Source organism: Pristis pectinata, chromosome 2, assembly GCF_009764475.1.
Source record: "Pristis pectinata isolate sPriPec2 chromosome 2, sPriPec2.1.pri, whole genome shotgun sequence".
Classification (NCBI taxonomy): Eukaryota; Metazoa; Chordata; class Chondrichthyes; order Rhinopristiformes; family Pristidae; genus Pristis; species Pristis pectinata.
Genome location: NC_067406.1, coordinates 53,019,835 through 53,040,829, shown reverse-complemented (window position 1 = coordinate 53,040,829; position 20,995 = coordinate 53,019,835). Strand labels below are relative to the sequence as shown.

The 20,995-nt window shown below is 39.0% G+C and overlaps 1 protein-coding gene across 1 annotated transcript in view; it reads left to right on the top strand.

Moving 5' to 3' along the window:
* Positions 1-18,784, top strand: part of elovl7a (ELOVL fatty acid elongase 7a) — a 29,961-nt gene extending 11,177 nt beyond the window's left edge. Inside the window, exons 2-8 of the mRNA XM_052037567.1 lie at positions 4,423-4,507; positions 5,151-5,341; positions 8,961-9,041; positions 10,367-10,423; positions 12,291-12,396; positions 15,428-15,564; positions 16,534-18,784. Coding sequence (XP_051893527.1) covers positions 4,444-4,507; positions 5,151-5,341; positions 8,961-9,041; positions 10,367-10,423; positions 12,291-12,396; positions 15,428-15,564; positions 16,534-16,737 — 840 coding nt within the window. The 5' untranslated portion in view covers positions 4,423-4,443 and the 3' untranslated portion in view covers positions 16,738-18,784. The remainder of the gene's footprint in view (positions 1-4,422; positions 4,508-5,150; positions 5,342-8,960; positions 9,042-10,366; positions 10,424-12,290; positions 12,397-15,427; positions 15,565-16,533) is intronic.
* Positions 18,785-20,995: the final 2,211 nt, after the last annotated feature.

Here is a 20,995-nt window from a genome sequence, read left to right as displayed (position 1 = left end):
ATTTTAAGTATTCAGTTAATTTATCTTATTGTTGTGCATTCTGATACTAAGCACTTGGTGTATTAATATTTCATTTATCTCCATAAATTGTTTTCTTTTGACACTTAGTCACCATTCAGTTTTGCTCCTTCAGCATAAATTGCATATCTGAGATTCAAAGATACTGGGCAGAATTTTATCTGATTAATCAATGGCCTGGAGTGTAAATATCATGAATCACTGACCTACTTACTGTGTTCCTCTTTTTGAAAACTATTTATTTCGGTTATTTCTGTTTTGCTTCTATTGAAAGCTTTGTGTTTAAAAATGAAACATGCAGAAAACAATCTCTTACTCAAATCAATTTTTTAATGCACCTCTGAGTGATCAGTTCTCAATGCTACCTGATACAGTTAATGGTTGATTACAACTTAAATGGTTGATTACAACTTAAATGGTATAATTGCAGATGAATTTCTGAAGTTGATGATTGATGTGGTGGAGGAAAATATTTCTGTGGAGAGGAAAATGTGCTTGTCCAAATTGCTGCTGCTTTAAAAAAATATCTTAGAATTCTCTAAGATTCTCCAATTAGCAAGGTTACCATAATGATATTCCAGCATGAGTAGATTCCAGATCAAAACTTTTATTGAATGATATGGAGAATTGTAATTTTTACAAGAATTGATCAGTAATTTCAATCATGTAGCCAAGTTTCATCAGCACATTCCATCTCTCAATGGAAGGCAAGGACTTGGTGGAATAGAATTTCATTTGTAACACCTGTTTTCTGACAGTTGCCCATTCCTTGGTGATAGCAATAATTTGGGCAGTGTACCTCCTGAGTCTCATTTCCTCTTTTTGTGTTTCTCTAACTTTGGTTGCTTTTACTTGCTACTTGCCAGGCTAAAAACTAGTGCATGCCATTTAATATTGGCAGATGGGAAGTCATCCACTTCCAAGGGGGGGAAAAATAACTAATTTTAACATTTTTAAAATTGTCATTCAGATGGAAGAGAAAAGATTTGGTTGTCCAGGTACAGACTTCATTAAGCTGGTACACAAGTGCAAAAGGTTTTGTGGAAGCAATCAGACAACCTATGGACATTGATTTCAGGCTATCTTACAGAAATTCAATCAGAACATTGTTCAGTTGTAGTTACTACACAAAGGACACATTGACATTGATTTGGCAAAATAATTCTTTAGAGCACATTAATAAAAGGATGAATGAAGTTGGTGGTCATTGAAAATGTGTAGAAAACAGCCCAGGTAGAGGTGTAAGATAGAGTTGTCAGAGATCAGGGCTAGGTCAGAGTAGTGAAGTATTTCTGACAGAAAATGAGAAAATTCTGTGGCTGGTGCATATCTTTTTTTTAAAGAAGCTCAATATGTTTGCTGTTCTTGTTTATTAAATAATGCATTCCATTGCAGCCTCTGGTAGGGATTTCATTTTTAACTTCAAGTTGGTTTCAAGCTGAGAATGAGTAGCTTATTATTTTTAGAATAAGCTTATTTTTAAGACAACAGTGTCCTTTTGCCACAAAACACTTGCTCCTCATTAATTTGTAGTGAGGAAGGATGTAGGGGGAATTGTTCCCCCCCCCCCCCCCCCCCATTACCTATTGGTCAGATAATTGTGATAACCTCAGTTTGCTTAGTCCTCATGCAGAACAATTGTGCTTATTGCAGGGGGAGGGCAGATGGATGAATTTTGTGGAATGGGAAGGATTTTAATCTGAACTGCTTCAAGATTTAAGTATGTTGAAAGACTTGTTTTAAGTATCCCAGGTGTATGCCCTGCTCGTATTAGAGGATTCAGAGGAACTTGTATTCAAATGGAACTATTGAAGTTTTCAGAAGAACCTACTGCATCTGTTTAATCAATCAATTCCCACTACTCTGCTGTCTCTATCTGTTGTTCTGCAGTTTCTGTGCATTAACTATACACATGTAATCAAAAGATGCCATAAATACTGTTTAAATCACCTGTTGTGATGATGCTTTAACCCCTCCACTCTAGTTTATGCCAAATTTTTTGCTTCTGACACCCTAAGGGACATTCATTTTCAGGATGGAGATGCAGAAGTATAATGAAGATGGCATGGGGAATTTGAGTTCAAATCCTACCATGGCATTTTACAGAATTAAATTCCAATCTCTTTTAAAGAGATGCTACCTAATTCCTTTCTCAAGTTGAGCATTTTAAGTTGATCCCTAATTTAAAGGCACTCTTTTTCAATATGCCTTCTCCTTAATGCCTCCATATAATGTGTTCTTAATCTTCAGCTCCATTAAATAGTGCCAGCACCTTGAGCAATGAATTGTTCTAGTCGTACAACATAAGCACGATGGCCAAAGTTTTTATCTGTACTCATCCCACTTGCCTGCATTAGTTCCATATCCCTCAATGCCTTGCTCATTCAAGTACTTGTCAAGATGCCTTTTAAATGAATGTAGTGCTGTTCCTTCCTCTATCACCTCCTCTGGTAGATCTTTCCAGATAACAACTACTCTGTGGAAAAATTTACCCCTCAGATCCCCTTAAACCTCTTCCCTCTCATCTTAAACCTATGCCCAGTTTCCAATGGTTAGGTTGTCGAAAAGTAGACTCTGGCTGTCTACCTATTTCATATGCCTCTATTTTGTCGCCTCCCAGCTTTCTTTGCACCTGGAGAAACAGTCCCAGCCAATCCAATATCTGCTGATAACTCAAGCCTAACCGATCCAGGCAACATCCAATGTGAATCTTTCCTGCATCCTTTCCAGCTTGATCATATCCTTCCTATGATGAGGTAACCAGAGACGTTTTGCTGATTTCCTCCTCTTGTCCCCCCTTCCCTCTACTTGTTTCTTCCTTCCTTGCAATTCTGTTTTTTATTAATCACACTTATAAACACCATCTGCAGAATTCATCAATGTTTAGTTCATTTTTAAATTATTTATTTTACATATGAAATTCTGAATCTTGCTTTCCTTTTGAATAGTAAAAATGTGTTGTACAAAGTGAGTCTTATTTATAGTGCCTTACTGTTGATCTGTTGCCCTGTGCATTAAACTGTCTTTCACCTTGCACTCAAATAGCTGGACCATGTAATATAATCACTTAATATGGGCAACTTGATAGCATGTGACCAATTAGTCAATATACTTTTCTCACCTCATCAGGCCCCAGACCTGAGCGTCTCCCTCTATATCAATTCCACAGCTCTCTACCTTCAGGATATTAATGAGCCAAACCTTGTTGGTAAATGCCAACTTCTCCATAGGAAACAGCCAACATTTACCTCCGTGAAAGTCAGCAAGTTCGGGACAGATGGATGCATATTCAAACACAAATGCCAAAAGTGCAATAGATTAGAACCAGCAAATCTATCATTATTCTTGACTGCTGGATTCTGTTTGTAGCCCAACAGTGGAGAATGAACTTGGTGAAATTCTTCAGAACTTACTGTGGGGAATTTGCTATAACTAAAAAGGAGGTATGAGATGCCTTAATGGGCTTAAAGGTAGATAAATAGATCCCAGGTTACTGAGAGACAAAGAAAGAGATTGCTGAGCCTTGACATTCTTAAAATTTCTTTGCTGGCCACAGGTAAGGTGTCAGATGACTAGAGGACTGCGAATGTGGTACAGAAAAGTGACTGTCAGATAATTACAGGCCCGTGAATCTAACATCAATGGTGTGGAAGTTATTAGAAACATTCTAAGGGACAAGATTAACTGCATTTGGAAAGGTAGGGATTAATCAAAGTCAGCATAGTTTTGAGGGGAGATCCTGTCTGACCATTTCATTGTTACCTTTTTAAAAAAAAATTCAATCAACCTGATAAATTGATTGTCTATTTTTAATGGTTATAATGCCCCTTTTCTAATAAGTGACATAAAATTGAACACTGCATTCCCATTAGAGTTGAGCAATTGCATGAATATATCTTTGCACTAATCCCTTAGGGAGTCAGAAGTAAGAAATTTGACATAATCTTGGGTGGAACAGTTAAAGTATCATCATGTGAGTTAATCAGTATTTTCTCATGCAGGGTGCTGTGTATATGGAATGAGCTGCCAGAGGAAGCTGTAGCAGCAAGTACAATTACAATATTTAAAAAACATTTGGACAGGCTGGTGAATAGAAAAGGTTTAGAGGGATATGAGCCAAATGCAGGTAAATGGGACCAGCTCAGGTAGACAACTTGGTCAGCAAGGACAAGTTGAGCCAAAGGGCCTGTTTCTATGCTGTATAACTTTGAATTCACTTTTAGTCATTTTTTTTAAATGTAGAGATTAGAGTCAGTGTTGGGGTATTGGGAATAACATCCCAAGAGCGCTGAATCAGTAAAGTTTTACTGTACTTTGTGGGGCTCTTGAAATGAGTGTTTAATTCACTTTCTTCTGCTTCAACCTTGCTCAAGGGGACATTAATTAAATGTATATTATTTGCAGGACTGAAGAATATTGCTGAAAATGTCTTTCCAAGAACTGACATCAAGAGCAGTACTTTTATATGATGAATGGCTCAAAGATGCAGGTGACTGTTGGTTGAATTGAAAAATAAAGCTTAATATGGCGTAGCTTTAGATCTTGCAGTATCTTTAGACTGTCCATATCTGTGAAACCCTTTAAATTTTTAAAAGATGAAAAATTAATCTTGAATTAAGGTTTTTATTATTTGCTGTGGTTTCTCCAAGATTGTTTCAAATCTAGTAGTTATGCATTATTCTTAACACAATATTGAATGAAATTCAAAAGGGAGCCAAGTTGTACAATTTCTTTCTTGGATAAGGTTTCATGAGGCATAATTTACAAGGTGTTGGTAGCCTTTTGGTACTGCACCAACTTGCTAATCTTGGTGTCACCATTAATTGGGAAGGGGAATCATTTGATCAAAATTATCTTGGTATTGTCAGACATGACTGAGTTTTCTCTGTTCCATTAATTTAAAAACTGGAAAATCAGGAATGCCATCAATAGAGATCCTGATCTTTGCATCAAATCTTCCAAACCAGATGAGGCCAGTACTGAAAGCAAATCTTTTTATTTCCCTTATCTGTATTAATCACATAGCCTTTAGAAATCTAAGAATTAAGCCAATTTTAGAGCAGTGTAAGTACCAAAAATTTAAGTAAAACCATTTGACCATTTCTGTACTAAAATAGTTTTTCATTTTGTAGATCCCAGAGTTGAAGACTGGCCATTGATGTCTTCACCCCTGCCACAAACAATAATACTTGGTGCTTATATCTACTTTGTTACAACATTTGGACCAAAATTAATGGAGAACAGGAAGCCTTTGAACTTGAAGCAAATAATGATTGTGTACAATTTTTCTATGGTGATCTTTTCCATGTATATGTGTTATGAAGTAAGTATTTTCTGACTGTAATTTAATTACTTTTGTCACTTTAGCAAGTAAGTGAATGTCCAAAGTTGATGCTTTAAATTTGCATTTTTTTTTTGCTGTAGGGATTTAAAAGTAGTCATTCATTTTTCATAATATATGAAAGCAGATTGCAACCTGCTGTTCTTTGTTCCCAGGAAACTCATTTGTTTCTACCCATCAACTCCAATTCTGGGTTCTGTGTATACAGGATGTAATTGTACTTCCATCAAGTATGAAATGTGCAGGTTGAGTCGTTTTATGTTCCTTTGGTTTAGTCATCTGATATCCCTTAATTCTGCTACACCATTCAACAAGATCATACTGATTTTTATATTGGCCTTGCCGTGATCCTAGGATTTGAGACTAATTTTTTTCCCCTTGTAGTTGCATGTTTTGATCTGTGAACAGTTCCTAAATTCATACAAATCATTAAGTATGTAAACAATGTCCCAACACTAATCCCTGTAGCACATGACTGGTCACACTTGCACACTTCGCAGAAGATCTAATTGAGCACCATTTTCTGAACTTTTTGAAACCTACTAACCATACAGCACAAAACAGGCCCTTCGGCCCACCATGTTGTGCTGTCCATCAAACCACCCTCAACTACCTAACCCTTTCCTCCCGCATATCCCTCTATCTCTCATTCTTCCATATGCCTATCCAACAAACTCTTGAACCTGTCCAATGTATCTGCCTCCACCACCACCCCAGGCAGTGCATTTCATGCACCAACCACTCTCTGGGTGAAAAACCTCCCCCTGACATCTCCCCTGAACCTCCCACCCGTAACCTTAAAGCCATGCCCTCTTGAGCATTGGTGCCCTGGGAAGGAGGTGCTGGCTGTCTACTCTTTCCATTCCTCTGAATATTTTATATACCTCTATCATGTCTCCTCTCATCCTCCTCCTTTCCAGTGAATAAAGCCCTAGCACCTTAAACTTCTCCTCCATATTCCATGCACTCTAATCCAGACAGCATCCTGGTAAATCTCCTCTGCACCCTCTCCAACGCCTCCACATCCTTCCTATAATGTGGCGACCAAAACTGAACACAGTACTCTAAGTGTGGTCTAACTAGAGTTTTGTAAAGCTGCATCATCACTTCGCGGCTCTTAAACTCAATCCCACGACTTATGAAAGCTAACATCCCATAGGCCGCCTTAACTGCTCTATCCACCTGTGAGGCAACTTTCAGTGAACTGTGAATATGAACCCCCAGATCCCTCTGCTCCTCTACACTGCCAAGTACTTTGCCATTTACCCTGTACTCTGCCTTGGAGTTTGTCCTTCCAAAGTGTACCACCTCTCACTTCTGGATTGAACTCCATCTGCCACTTGTCAGCCCAGCTCTGCATCCTATCAATATCCCTCTGTAAGCTCCGACAGCCCTCCACACTATCCACAACACTGCCGATCTTAGTGTCGTCCGCAAACTTACTAACCCAGCCTTCCACCCCCTCATCTAAGTCATCTATAAATATCACAAAAAGTAGAGAACCCAGAACCGATCCCTGCGGGACACCACTAGTCACTGCCCTCCAATCTGAGGGCACTCCTTCCACCACAACCCTCTGCTTTCTACAGGCAAGCCAATTCCTAATCCACACAGCCAAGCTTCCCTAGATCCTTTGGCCTCTGACCTTCTGAAGAAGCCTACTGTGAGGAACCTTATCAAACGCCTTACTAAAATCCATATAGACCACATCCACCGCACTACCCTCATCAATCTTCCTCGTCACCTCCTCAAAGAACTCTATCAGGCTTGTGAGGCAAGATCTACCCTTCACAAAGCCATGCTGGCTGTCCCTAATCAGTCCATGATCCTCCAGGTGTTCATAGATCCTATCCCTTAGAGTCCTTTCTAACAGCTTACCCACTACAGACGTGAGACTCACCGGTCTGTAATTCCCTGGACTATCCCTACTACCTTTTTTTGAACAAGGGGACAACATTCGCCACCCTCCAATCCTCTGGCGCCATCCCCATGGACAACGAGGACTCAAAGATCCTTACCAGTGGTTCAACAATCTCCTCCCTTGCCTCTTGAAGGAGCCTGGGGAATATCCCATCAGGCCCCGGAGATTTATCTGTCTTGATATTATTTAATAACTTCAACACATCCTCTCTCTTGATATCTACAACCTCGAACATAACCCTTATCAGCCCGGGCACATTCTCCCACCTCTGTCTTTAATCGGACCTACCCTTCACGTACATGAAAAAGGCCTTGGGATTTTCCTTAACCCTACTAGCCAATGCCTTTCCATGTCCCCTTCTAGTTCTCCTCAGCCCTTAAGTTCCTTCCTCGCTACTCTATATTCCTCATGGGCCCTGTCTGAACCTTACTGCTTATACCTTATGTATGCTACCTTCTTCTCCCTAACTAGTCGTTCCACCTCTCTCGTCACCCACGGTTCCTTCACCCTGCCATTCCCTCTCTGCCTCACCGGGACATATTTATCCCTAACATCCTGCATAAGATCCCTGAACATCGACCACATCTCCATGGTACATTTCCCTTCAAAAAGGACATCCCACTTTACACTCCCAAGTTCTCTCCTTTATAGCCTTGTAGTTCTCCCTTCCTCAATTAAATATCTTCTTGTCCTCTCTGCACCTGTCCATGACAATTTTAAAGGTTATGGAGCAATGGTCACTGTCCCCCAAATGCTCACCCACCAATAGATCCTTCACCTGTCCCAGTTCATTTCCTAACACTAGATCTAACATGACACTCCCTCTAGTCGGCCTGTCGACATACTGCGTCAGGAATCCCTCCTGGACACATTTAACAAATTCCGTCCCATCTAAACCTTTGGCACTAAGCAGGTTCCAGTCTATATTTGGGAAGTTGAAGTCTCCCATTATAACAACCCTGTTATTTTTGCTTCTTTCCAAACACTGCCTGCCAATCTGCTCCTCTATATCTCTACTGCTACTGGGGGGCCTATAGAATACTCCTAGTAGAGCAACTGCTCCTTTCTTGTTCCTGACTTGTACAGTCACTTTTTTTTTGTACTACTAAATGCAAAATCTGGGCTATTGTACCAGATGATGAAGCAACATAAAACTTATTTAAAAACGGAAAATGCTTTAAACAGCCTGCTTTGCAGGCACCATCTATTGGGGGGGGGAAGCAACAGTTAATGCTTCAGGTCCAAGACCCTTTATTAGAATGGCTGTTCATATTTATCACAAAGGGTTACATGTGCAAACCATTAATAACCTTCCCTAAAGGTGTTTACAGAGCAGCTGTATATTCCAGATGATTTTGATATTGCAGGCTTTTAAGCAGTGACACTGAAGCTGCTGCTTGCATGTGGTGCTTTAATTTGGATTCCAGGATGCTAGCATCCATGTATTTTGTTTAAAGTGACTTTCTCTTATTTTGATCATTATTTGATTCTTTGCCTGGTATGGCAAAGATACTCTAGTCTGTGAGAACAATAACCAAAAGTCTGTTCTTTTATGCATGGGTTAAAAGCATTCCAATCACAAGGATCCTTGGTGTGAAACCGGGTATAGACATGAAACTAACTTTAATTGTTTTCTTTAATGTGCAGTATTCAATGTTAGATTGCTTTGCTTATCAACAGTTTCTTATGTCTGGCTGGGCCACGGGATACTCATTTCGTTGTGACATTGTGGATTATTCCAGGTCACCGCAAGCCCTCAGGGTATGTAAATATTCAACTGTCCTTTCTCGATCTGAAGGTAACCTGAACAGCATGTTGTAGATCTGTTTAATGTTGGCGGTGGGGTTGGTGGAGGCAGTAGAAAAGAATGTGGATTGGCAATGGATTATACCAGAAAAGTAACCTGGGTATATTGAACCAAGAATTGTTGAGTCTGAGCAAAATGAGTGTGACCTGTGCATTATATGGGTTTGTGCTGGGACCTGTATATAAATGATTTGGATGTGGAAATGGTTTAGTTTGCAGATGACACACAGTATTTGTGGTATTAATAGTGAGGATAGTCTTAGACCACCGAATAATATTGATTAGTTGGTAAAATGACAGAGTAATGCAGATAGAACTTAATCCTGGTGTGCGAATGATGCATTTTGGGAGGACAACAATACTAGGACATGCACAATGTCAGCTCTAAGGAGTATTGAGGAGCAGAGAGTCCTTGATGTACAAGTCCAAGGATCCTTGAAGCCAGCAGCACAGGTAAATAGGGCTTGTAGGATTACATGCCTTCATTTGTTAGGGCACAGAATATAAGAGCAGGGAAATGATGGTACAAGTTTATAGAACATTGTACACAGTGCTCCATTGGTGTAAACGTTTCTGGTCGCCACACCATAGGAAGTATGTGTTTTCATTGGAGAAGGTACAGAAGAGATTCAGTAGGGATGATGCCTGGCATGCAGCATTTGAGTTTGGAGGAGAGTTTTGGATGGGATAGGCTGGGTTTGTTTCCCTTGAAGCAAAGAAGGCTGAGGAGGGTCCTGACAGAGAAATACAAAATCATGAGGGGCATTGGTAGGGTAGGTGGTAGGAAACTTTTTGCCATAGCAAAGATGTTTAAAATTGAGGGCATGGGTTCTGTGCTGGGATAAGAGGTTTAGAGGAGACCTGAGGAATTTTGTTATTGACCAAGAGGATGTTGAATTCTGAAACACTACAGTGGTGCAGGCAGTCACACTCAATATTTAAGTAACTGATATTTGAGTCGCCAAGGCATTTAATGTGCTGAAGGACTTATTTCTGTACTTGGACTATGTGTTGTGGAAAATGCCTACTACTTTGAATGCTTGTTTTAATGGAGGAAAGCCAATTAAAGACAAATTACTAATTTTAAAAAGCCAGTTCTAAGGGATTTCTGAATTCAAAATTCCCCACCAGTGGGGATATTGGTGTGCACAAAATGCCTACATGGTAACAGCAAACATGCATTAATGTATATCTTTGCAATCCATACAAAGTAAACTGCTACAATAATAATATTTATACTTTATTGAAGTGCTTTAATGTGCCATCATGTTTGTTTTTAGATGGCCTGGACCTGCTGGCTTTTTTACCTCTCCAAGTTTATTGAATTGTTGGACACTGTAAGTATTGATGAGGCTAGAAATCTGATTTTTGTATCCTGACATTTGCACCATGTATCTCTTAGCTATTAATCTTATAGAAATATTCATTACATAGAGCCAAGTTGCATTTTGGCATGAAGTGTTGCACAATATTGGTTTCAAGAACTTAAGGTAATACATTTGTTTATATTTATAAATTGTATTTCAAGAATGTAGCTCTTTAAAGTAATGACCATCCAGTTGTATCTTGTGCCACACCAGTGTTTGAGAGCAATCAATGGCACTGCTAGAGATCAGAGTTCAATTCAGACCTTGGATGCTATTTCTGTGGCATTAGCATCTTCCTGTAAAGGTACGAGTTTCCTCCTGGTGCTCCAATTTCTCCCAACATCCCAAAGCTATGTGGGTTGGTCGGTTAATTGGCCACTGTAAATTGCCCCAAGTGTGTAGGTGAGTCATAGAATCTAGAATGAGTGGATGGGAATGTGGGAAGAATAAACAAAAATTGAATTAATTTAGAATTAATATAAATGGATGATTGATGGTTAGTGTGGACATTGTGAGGCAAAGGACCTGTTTTTGGCCGGCCCCCCCACCCCATTTAATATTGCATCAAGATGTAATCTTGAACTGAGCAACTTGTTCCTCAGTGTCCTCAATTTATGTATTATGAGTCTGCTTTCCAAATGAAATGCCTTCATAATCTCTGCATGATGCCAGATGAAACAAACAGCACAGAAACAACTCACCTTGTCCATGCTGTGTCTATATGCTAATCCCATTTGCCCGCATTAGGTCCATATCCCGCTACGCCTTTGTTTTAAGTCCCCGTCCAAATGCCTTTTGAAATTGTACTTGAAATCAGATGCAATGAACACAGCATCTGCAGTCTCTCTTGTGTCTCCACTTGAAATCAAATAATCCTTCAAGTAAGTTTCTTGTCTCCATGTACCTATAGCGATGTGCAAGATGGGGACTAATTTGTATTTCCAATTTAAGCCAGTAGCACTGTTTTTGAGCAGCTTGCCATTTGCCTCCTTGAAGGAAACTGCACTATGTGGTAAGTCCTGAGATGATGATAGCTCATATGTTAAGAGAAACTGATCAGTGTTGTTAATCTTTGTTCAAATCAAAGGCTACTGACTAAATAGAAAAAATGCTAGCTGATCAGGTGATCTTGTGAAATGAGCTATAGGCATATACAAAATCCCTGGAAAATATTGAATTTTTTTCCTTTTTGGTATAGTCTTCAGCACTTAATCAGTTGATTAATCTGGGGGAGAAAGTAAGCTCTGATTTTTAAACAGTTTATAGATTGCTTATCCAAAAATAAGCAGAGTCTCATCAAATCCCAGATCTTAAAGACACATTCTTCCATTTGGATTTCAGTGTACTTGAAATTACTTGAGTATGACACTCAAAGCAATGGTTGAATGGGACTGGATTGCAAGGCCAAGTTGCTAAATAATGTAAGGGTAGGAGTAGACATAAAAGGCATCATGGGGTAGAGGGGAAGAATGGGAATATGGTACTGAGAAAGAGGATCAGCCACGATTGTAGTGAATAGCAGAAATGGGACCAAGGACTGAATGGCAACTCTTGATGTTGAAAAGATAAATGCACATTATGGGGGAAGTGGTAAACAAGTAACAATTTCTCAAATGACCTTGTCTTCACTTAAAATTATAAACTGTCCACCCTCACGTTTTATTTGCATCAGAAATGAGGTTATTTTGACTTGGATCTCCTGAGCAAAACACTTCTTTAAGGGAAAAAAATACCTTGTAATCTGGTAAAGGAATGTTTTTGGTGGTTGAAAACATTAAATTGCAAAGGCATTTCTTCTGTTTTCTCTCCCTTCTCCCCCCCCCCCCCCCCCATATAGGTTTTCTTCGTGCTCCGAAAGAAGAATGGTCAAGTGACATTTCTTCATGTCTACCACCATACAATCATGTCTTTCACTTGGTGGTTTGGAGTCAAATTTGCTCCAGGTAAAGTTAACTGTGAACTTGTTTCTTATTGGTTGATCAATCAGCTGTGGCAGTTAGGTTCTAAAGATAAGATTTTAAATAAGTCCCTTTACCTGTTAATCTCTGCATAATAAATTGTGAAATCTTCTGACCATTACCCTTAACACAAGTCCTGATGAAGGGTCTTGACCCAAAATGTTGACATTATTTCCCTCCATAAATGTTGCCTGACCTGAGTTCCTCCAGCATTTTGTATATATTTGACCATTACTCTTTTTTTTTCAGCAGAAAAGCTGCCTATTGGGGAATTTTAATTGTTAACTCAATGCAAGTGCTGTTGATCCAGAACATATATGGAAAATGATATACACACTGGCAATGTTCTTTAGGGAGTTTGTATGTTCTCCCCGTGTCTGTGGGTTTCCTCCAGGTGCTCGGGTTTCCTCCAGGTGCTCAGGTTTCCTCCCACATTTCCAAAGCTGTATGGGTTAGGAAGTTGTGGGCATTGCTATTTTGGTGCCAGAAGCATGGTGACACTTGTCGGCTGCCCCCAGAACAGTCTACACAAAAGATGTATTTCACTGTTTTGATGTACATGTGACTAAAAGATATCTTAAACTCAATGAAACATGAACTTGGGTAATATGGAGATGTACTTTATTTGTGAAGTCTTCTGTAATTTGCACATCTCTAGAAAGCATTATTTTGAGACCAGTCTGTTGTATTTAATGATATGCTATTTGTCCTCCACTGAGGAATAAATAGCATACAGCTGCTTGCATGGGTACCTGCTACTCTTCCTTCAAAGAAGCTAGACACCTGTTAATCCAGTGAGCATAGTGTGTGCAGCCATAAATATTTTGGAGCATCACTGATCTATTATTGCTGAAAAGGCATTACATTATGAAGAACAATACACAGTGCTGGAGGAACTCAGCAGGTCAGGAAGCATCCATGGAGGGAAATAAACAGTTGCCATTTTGGGCCAAGACCCTTCCATCAGATCTAGAAAGGAAGAGGGCAGAAGCCAGAATAAGAGGGGAGGGGGAGGAACCCATGCAGGTGATAGGTGGGATCAGAGGAGGAGGAATCTGGTAGGAGAAGGCAGTGGACTAAGCAATAAAGGATTTGGGGAGGGAGGAGAGGAGATGGGTAGGTCATCAAGGTAGGAGATGGGAGATACAGAGATAAGGGGGTGGGCTGGGGAGAGAAAAGAAAAGGGGTAGGGTTACTGGAAGTTAGAGAAACTGATGGCGAGGCCAACATCAATTTCTCTAACCTGGTAACTCTCTCGCTCTCTTTCCGCCCCCCCCCCCCCCCCCCCCCCCCCATCGGATTCCTCCTACAGCCCATTTTTTACCTCTTCCTGTTATCACCCCTCAGCTTATTACATCTTCCCCTCTCTCTCCTTCCCCTTTCTCCCTCTCACCTGGACTTGGTTATCAACTGATCTCGCCTATCCCCTGTCTGCATGTCCTCCTCCCCTTCCATCACCACTACCACCTTATTCTGGCTTCTGCCCTCTTCCTTTCCAGTCCTGATGAAAGGTCTCGGCCTGAAACATAGACTGTTTATTTCCCTCCATGGATGCTGCCTGACCTGCTGAGTTCCTCCAGCACCTTTTGTGTATTGCTCCAGATTCCAACATCTGCAGAGTTCTTCACATTATGAAGATTAGAAGCTCATTGCTAATTGAGGATATTGATAATTTTTTGGATATTATAGGAATTGGCTATCTTGGTGCAGGAAAGTAGTGCTGAGGCCAAAGTTCAACCATGATATTGAATGGCAGAGCGGGCAATAAGAGCTGGATGACCTATTCCTGTTTTAGTTTCTTGTATTCTACAATTGACTGTTGCCAAATTCGAATACTGTAGTCCTGGCTGATTATTTCAGAACTTGCAGGTCCTCAGATTATGATGCCCCTGTTTTTAGCCCTGAAATGACTTTAACTACATAGTGTATGGTGCTTTTGCATTCTAATGTTTAGACTATGCCCCTGACCCAATACCCCAGAGAGCTTCACACTCTGCAGCACTGCAATCTCTGAGCACATAGTTCTGAGTATTAAGATCCTTCTGCGAGTTCCTTGCATTGTTTGTTGTCTTGGCACTGCTCTGTAACCTAATCCCATCATAGTTCTTGTGTGGGGCATATTTTAATCCTGCAAACACTAACTCTTAAACTGCTGCTAAATCCAATAAACTACCTTTCCCATTCTACTACACTTTCAACCATCTTCCCTTGTACACTCTATGCAAAAGATGTATTTGTTTTTTGATGTACATGTGACTAATAAAGATATCTATCGGCTTACTGGTTAATGTGAATTTAGTACTGTATCTGTGACAAGATGGGGTGGAATTTGCAGTAAAATTAAAGGTAAAGGTGACAATATTATTGTTGGTGTGAATCAAGACATCCGCAATTGTATATGTACTAAATAAAGTTCCTACTTCTCAGAAGCTTGCTATAATATGTCATTAAAATATGTAGTAAAGCATGAATTTGCTGCACTTAAATCCCCTTTTCAACTGCCAAAAAGCATTTGGGGCTGTTCTATTGCAGGTAAATTTTTGAGTGAGAATCTTAGTTATTGCTAAGGAACCTCAACATAGAAAATTGCCACAAGTGTAGTGCTTAACTCCTTTTTAGATTTTAATTGTAAAATTTTCAAGAGCTCATCTTAGAAACAACTAAGCTATTGTAGCTAATGGCAAGATTTGCCATCTTTTGTGGTGAGCAAACCCTTTGTAGAAAAGTTTGATTATGCTTGATGCCATTAGATGGCGCAAGCCTCCTTTATGTAATTACTAAATTCACAAAGACTGTTCTGTGATGCTTGAGTGATAGATTACTGCAACAGATTGGATCTACATTGGGAAGTGGATTGGGTAAATAAAGAGAACTAAGCTGTTCTGTTAACCTGAAGAATTGATACTAAATCACCATTTTGTTTTGATGAGCAAGTTGAACATCATATTTCTGTATGACTTTGATTTCTAAAACTAGCTTTTTATCTTTCTCCTCGCCCAACTCCATCCCAATACAGGTGGTCTAGGAACATTTCATGCTCTTGTCAACTGCATAGTGCATATTTTCATGTATTCATACTATGGTTTATCTGCATTGGGACAAAATTACCAGAAGTATTTATGGTGGAAGAAGTACATGACTGCAATTCAGTTGGTAAGTTAATTTATTTTTATCTTGTGAATGACATTCCAAAAAGTTGTATTTATTGACCATCCAAACTTGCCCTGAGGATTTAGAATTAATCATGTATTAAGGGACTAGTGATGTGGAACTTTTCAAAAACAAAAGGGTAATAGATTTTTGAAAATTAAATTTCCTATGATGGGCTTTGAACTGGTTTGTATTTGTTACTGCTACCTTGCTCAACTCCAATGCTTCCTATCCCGTTTTCATTTGGCAAAATGAAGTGGGGAAAACAGCAATATTTGCTATCTGATAGTTGTTTAATTCCTTATTAGACAATATCCTGTCCTTCATGTTTTTATTAGGGAATTGTGCAAACATTTTTCTGTTTTAAAACAACAATCAGGGGTGCATGAATCTGAATTGAAGCAGCTTAATTTGAAATGCTTAAATCTGCATAGAAAATTTGATCCTTATTACAAAGTTTTGACCTAAAAATGCTTTGAATTAATTGGAATAAAATGTACTAATATACAAACCATGGTTACTAAGATGTATAATAAATTGACTTGAGAAAGTAAAGACTTGTCATTGATCTACTTCAGTGCAATTATTTAACACTGTGACCAGTAAATTGCTTTGCCACAGGTTGGAGCATGTTACAAGCAGGGAAGTAGATTTATTTTAAAGAGCATAAACAACATGCAAAATGCTGCATTATGAGCTCAAAATTGCCCAATTATGTGCTTCAGCAGAATATATTGCAAGACTTTTTAAAAATATATATATATCCTGTTTGTTTTCCATTACTTTTTCTTCCCCCAACCAGGCTTCTCACTGTTCCTGTCCTCCCACCCCCCTTCCAGCAACTGAATTTTCCTAAAGGCTGTTCTCTTGGAGCCACTCTTAATTCTGCAGTTTTATTTAATGGGATTAACTTTTTAGGACAAATTAACTAAAATTAAGCCAAAAAACTAAATGTTTTTCTTCTACTTTCAGATCCAGTTTGTGGTCATTACGGTTCATATTGGGCAGTTCTTCTTCATGAAAAATTGCCAGTACCAGTATCCAGTGTTCCTCTACATAATATGGCTATATGGAGTTAGTTTCATGATATTATTTCTGAACTTTTGGTACTATGCATACACACGGGGTCAAAGGTTGCCAAAGAACACAATGAACAAATTGAAGAAAGAGCAGTAAAAACCATTGACTGGAATGAAATTACCATGTACTTGGTTTAAATTGAACATGTATGACATTGTAGCATAAGGCATACTTTTTAAAGGATAATTTGCATCTTTTTTGTGATTTATATGAACTTGATACATCTTAATGCATGCTACCATGTAGCTGCAAAATTTGAAATAAATCAAACCTCTTTAGAATGTATTTCCTCTCACCAACTAGCTCTTTTGCTATGTTAAACATTTACTGTGTTGTAGATATCCAGCTTGTAATACTTGTGTGCTTCCTTTCCTCATTCCATTTGATTGTTTGTGCAAAATGATGCAAATGAATCTTGTGGGTTGTTGAACTGCACATCTGACCCAGAAGCAATACCATTGGCAGATTAACTTGATGGTCTCATTTTTGAAGCAGTCATGCAGTTAGACAACTAACTTTGCATCTCTTCTGTTTGCATAACCACAGTGTAACTTACTTTACTACAGTATCCTTTTTATTACTAAAACAACAAATGGAATCGGAAGGCCAGCTTTCCATAATTATCCACCTTTGGCCTAAACAGAGATTTGCAGAAGCTGAATGATAAATCCCTTGCTGCTTTATAATTTTAATTTTTAATAAAAAGGGACAATAATTAAAGTTGGTAAACAATAGTAAGATGATTAAGTTATTAATTTTCAATTATTCACTAGGGCAAGAATGAATAACACATTTGTTTGAGTTTTGTTGCTAGACTGAGGTTAAAATGAAATGAGCTTTTCAAATTCTTGGGCAACTTACATAAGTGTGCACTTCTAGGAAAGGGGCTAAAATACTCCAACGCAGCATTTTTTTGATTGAAAACAAAAGTACCTTGTTCTTGTGCCCTTTGATTAAACATATTTAAGCAGCTGGAGAACCACCCATAGAAGTACTTTTTAGGAACATGGTGCCCAACTTGCTGCCCACCTTCACATGACCTGTCTTGATTGTACGTAATTCTCTTCCTCCCTCTTTCTCTCTCCACCCCCCCCACCCCCACCCCAAGGCTCCTTTGCACCTCCCTCGGTTGTAAATTATTTCGTTTAGCTGCTGTTCTTGTGAAAGGCAAGGGATAGTATTTGGGGATATTAATGGCAAGCTGAAACTTTTGACTTTGCTTGTTTCTAGTCTTGCCAACAGGATATTTTAAAAAGCACTTTTTAAAAAAAAAAAGATGCATTTGAACTTGTATTGTGAAATCACATTTAAAGGGATGTTTGTCAGTTTCACCTAGTTCATAAATGGATCCTTCAATTTTGTGAAATTCTAACTTTTTGCTGTTTCTACATGAGGTCAAATCACATTTATTTTTTTCATAACTCAGATAAAAGTTACATTGGTAGTCAAAACAATTACTACACTAGAAAAATGTATATTCCTCAGCACCATGTTTGCCTAACATTTTAAAAAGCACAGATAAAAGCTTTGACAATTGGTGTTATATCACTGCAGTGAATTTGACTGTTCCAAAGTATAATGATTTAATGTAGATTTTATTTTTAGTTTTCAGAGTACCTAAATGCATAATTATCCAACTCTGATTTAATAACTAAAGAACTAGACACAATTCTGTTTTAATGGGGACTGTTGTATCACAATGCAAGCTGGATATTCTCAATGCCATGACTGAAATTGTGTATTAACTAGTGAATCAGTGAAAGGAAATCATTAGCATTCCAAGGAGGGTTGAATTTTGCTTTTTTTTAAACAATACTATTTTCTAAAGTCAAAAGTGAATGAAAAGAAGTTGTTTTCAAATATGAAACCATAATTTGTGGAAACACTGGTGCAGATGCAAATATTCCAAGGCAAAACAATGATGGGTCCAGAAAGGTGCACCTTGAAGTTTCTTGGATTTATTCTTGGCACATGAAGAACCATGTTGTATTCCAAATTTGGCAAGTATTTCTTGTAAATGAATTATTGTGGTTTTATGAATAGGGGAAGATATTGCAAATATTACTATGTACATCCAAAAAATTTACTATTAAAAAATGTGGTTTTGTTGCCTGATAAGTGTGTTATTACAGCAGAAAGAACTTTAACTTTAATCCTTTAACTCCCAAAGAACCTAGGATGTGAATACTCAGCCAGAGTGATTTGAGATGATGGGTTTTGGAGAATTTTTTTTTAAAGAGTTTGGTAAGGAAATTGAGAGAGGGTGGGGAGAAATAGAAGATCATTAGACACAAGCAGGGAGAGAAGGCCAATTTGGAAGTCTTTAGTTCTATTATGGTGCATGTCCTATTCAAAGAAGAAAGCTTCCTGTGGTTATTCTTGTAATGGAAAGGACTTTGGTTGTAATTGACTCCCCCTGTAATGATGACAATGCAACTATTTGGTTTTACTTCCAATAGCTCTGCAACCTGTGATTTTAAAAATTCCTGAGCTTCACTCAATTTACTTCCAAACTAATCATTTTACTATGATTTAATGATACATAACATCATTTTGCATTGATCCAATGATTTTTTTTGAACCATCTCATCACCCAAATCACTTTTGTTTCCGTGCATGCACCATTTGATATCAACAACCAATAGAAAAATTGGCTCCTATAACTTTTGGTAACTAACATTCTCAACCATGAATATTTCACAAGTTTGTGTATTTCCAATCCATTAAGGCAAAATGCATTAATTTAATCCAGTCATTGCATGGATATTTCTGGGCAGATTTGACTAGCCATAGTCATGCAGCATGGAAACGGGTCCTCTGCCTACAGTGCCTATGATGGCCATCAAGTATCTATCTACACTAGCTCCATTTCCTAGCACTCAACATTGAAGTGTATGGGCCATGTCTAAAGTGCTCATCTAAATACCTATTTAGGTGAGCACTTGAAACAGTGCAGAAGGCTGTGGACCAAGTGCTAGGAAATGTGGTGCTTGCCTTTACCAGTCCCTCAGCCATTGAAATCAGATTTCAACCAGTTCCTCAGATTTCCCCTCTAAATCTCCTATCCCTTGCCTTTAAACCTATGCCCTTGTCTTGTAGACTCGTGAGGGGAAAAGTCTCCCAATATCTACCCTGTCTATGCCCTTTATAACTTTGTATATCTCGCCAAGGTCTTCCTTCAGCCTTTTTCTGTTCCAGTTTATCCAGTTTCTCTCCATGTCTGTAGTGTTTCATCACAGACAAAATCCTGGTAAATCTTTTGCACCCGATCATGTATCTTTCTTTCTATTGTGTGCTGACCAGAACTACAGATAGTACTCCAGCTGGAGCTCAACTAATATTTTGTATATTGCACCATGAGCTCCCTGCTCTTGTATTCTATGTCCTGACTTCTAATGCTAGGGAAATCCTAGTTAGTATTGGGGAAGTTGAAATCCGTGTTACTACTTTAATTTCACTTGTCTGTGATTTACCTACATATTTGTTCCTTTGTCTCACGCCAATTTGTTTGGAGACCTGTAATATATCCCCAGCATTGTAATCACCCCATTTTTTCTTGTTTCTAAGCTCTACCCATACGACTCATCTGAAGAATTTTCTCAGATGTTCAGCCTCCTTATTGCAGGTCCTCCCTTGATTGTAAATGCCTTATTTATGGACAACCCAAACATACATGAGCATTTGGGACTGGCAGGATGGATGGGGATGGATTTACCTGCAGGTACAGGGCTGCAGGCATCTTCTGCTAGGTGAGAGTGGGGCACATCTGTGGACCTTCTCTCCCCACAAAATCCCCCTCCCCCACTTGAACAGCAACAACTGGGGGCTGAGCTGAGCCGAACACAGCTGGGAGCGCCAAGCAGACTTCCTTATTCACTGAGTCAGTGAAGTCAGCTGGTGGCCACTCTTCCTGTACCTGCTCATTCTCCCCTCAGCTGTTTCTGTAATCCTGTCCCTCACACTGTTCATTTGTCTTAGAACATAGAACAGTACAACACAGAACAGGCCCTTCAGACCACAATGTTGTTGACATAGCTAATCCCTCCTACCTATGGAATACCCATATCCCTATAATTTTCCTCTCATTCATGTGCCCATCTTAGCCCCTCTTAAAAGCCCCCAATGAATTTGCCTCCACCACCCTATCAGGCAACGCATTCCAGGCATCCACCACTTTTTTTAAAAAAAAACATACCCCTGATGTCTGTTCTGGTCCTACCTCCCTCACCTTAAATGCATGTTGGATTGCTCAATGGGAAAAAGATATTGTTTGTCCACCCTATCTGTTCCCCTCATAATTCAAACACTTCCAACAGATCACCCCTGGGCTGCTGCTGCTCCAGAGAAAAGAGCC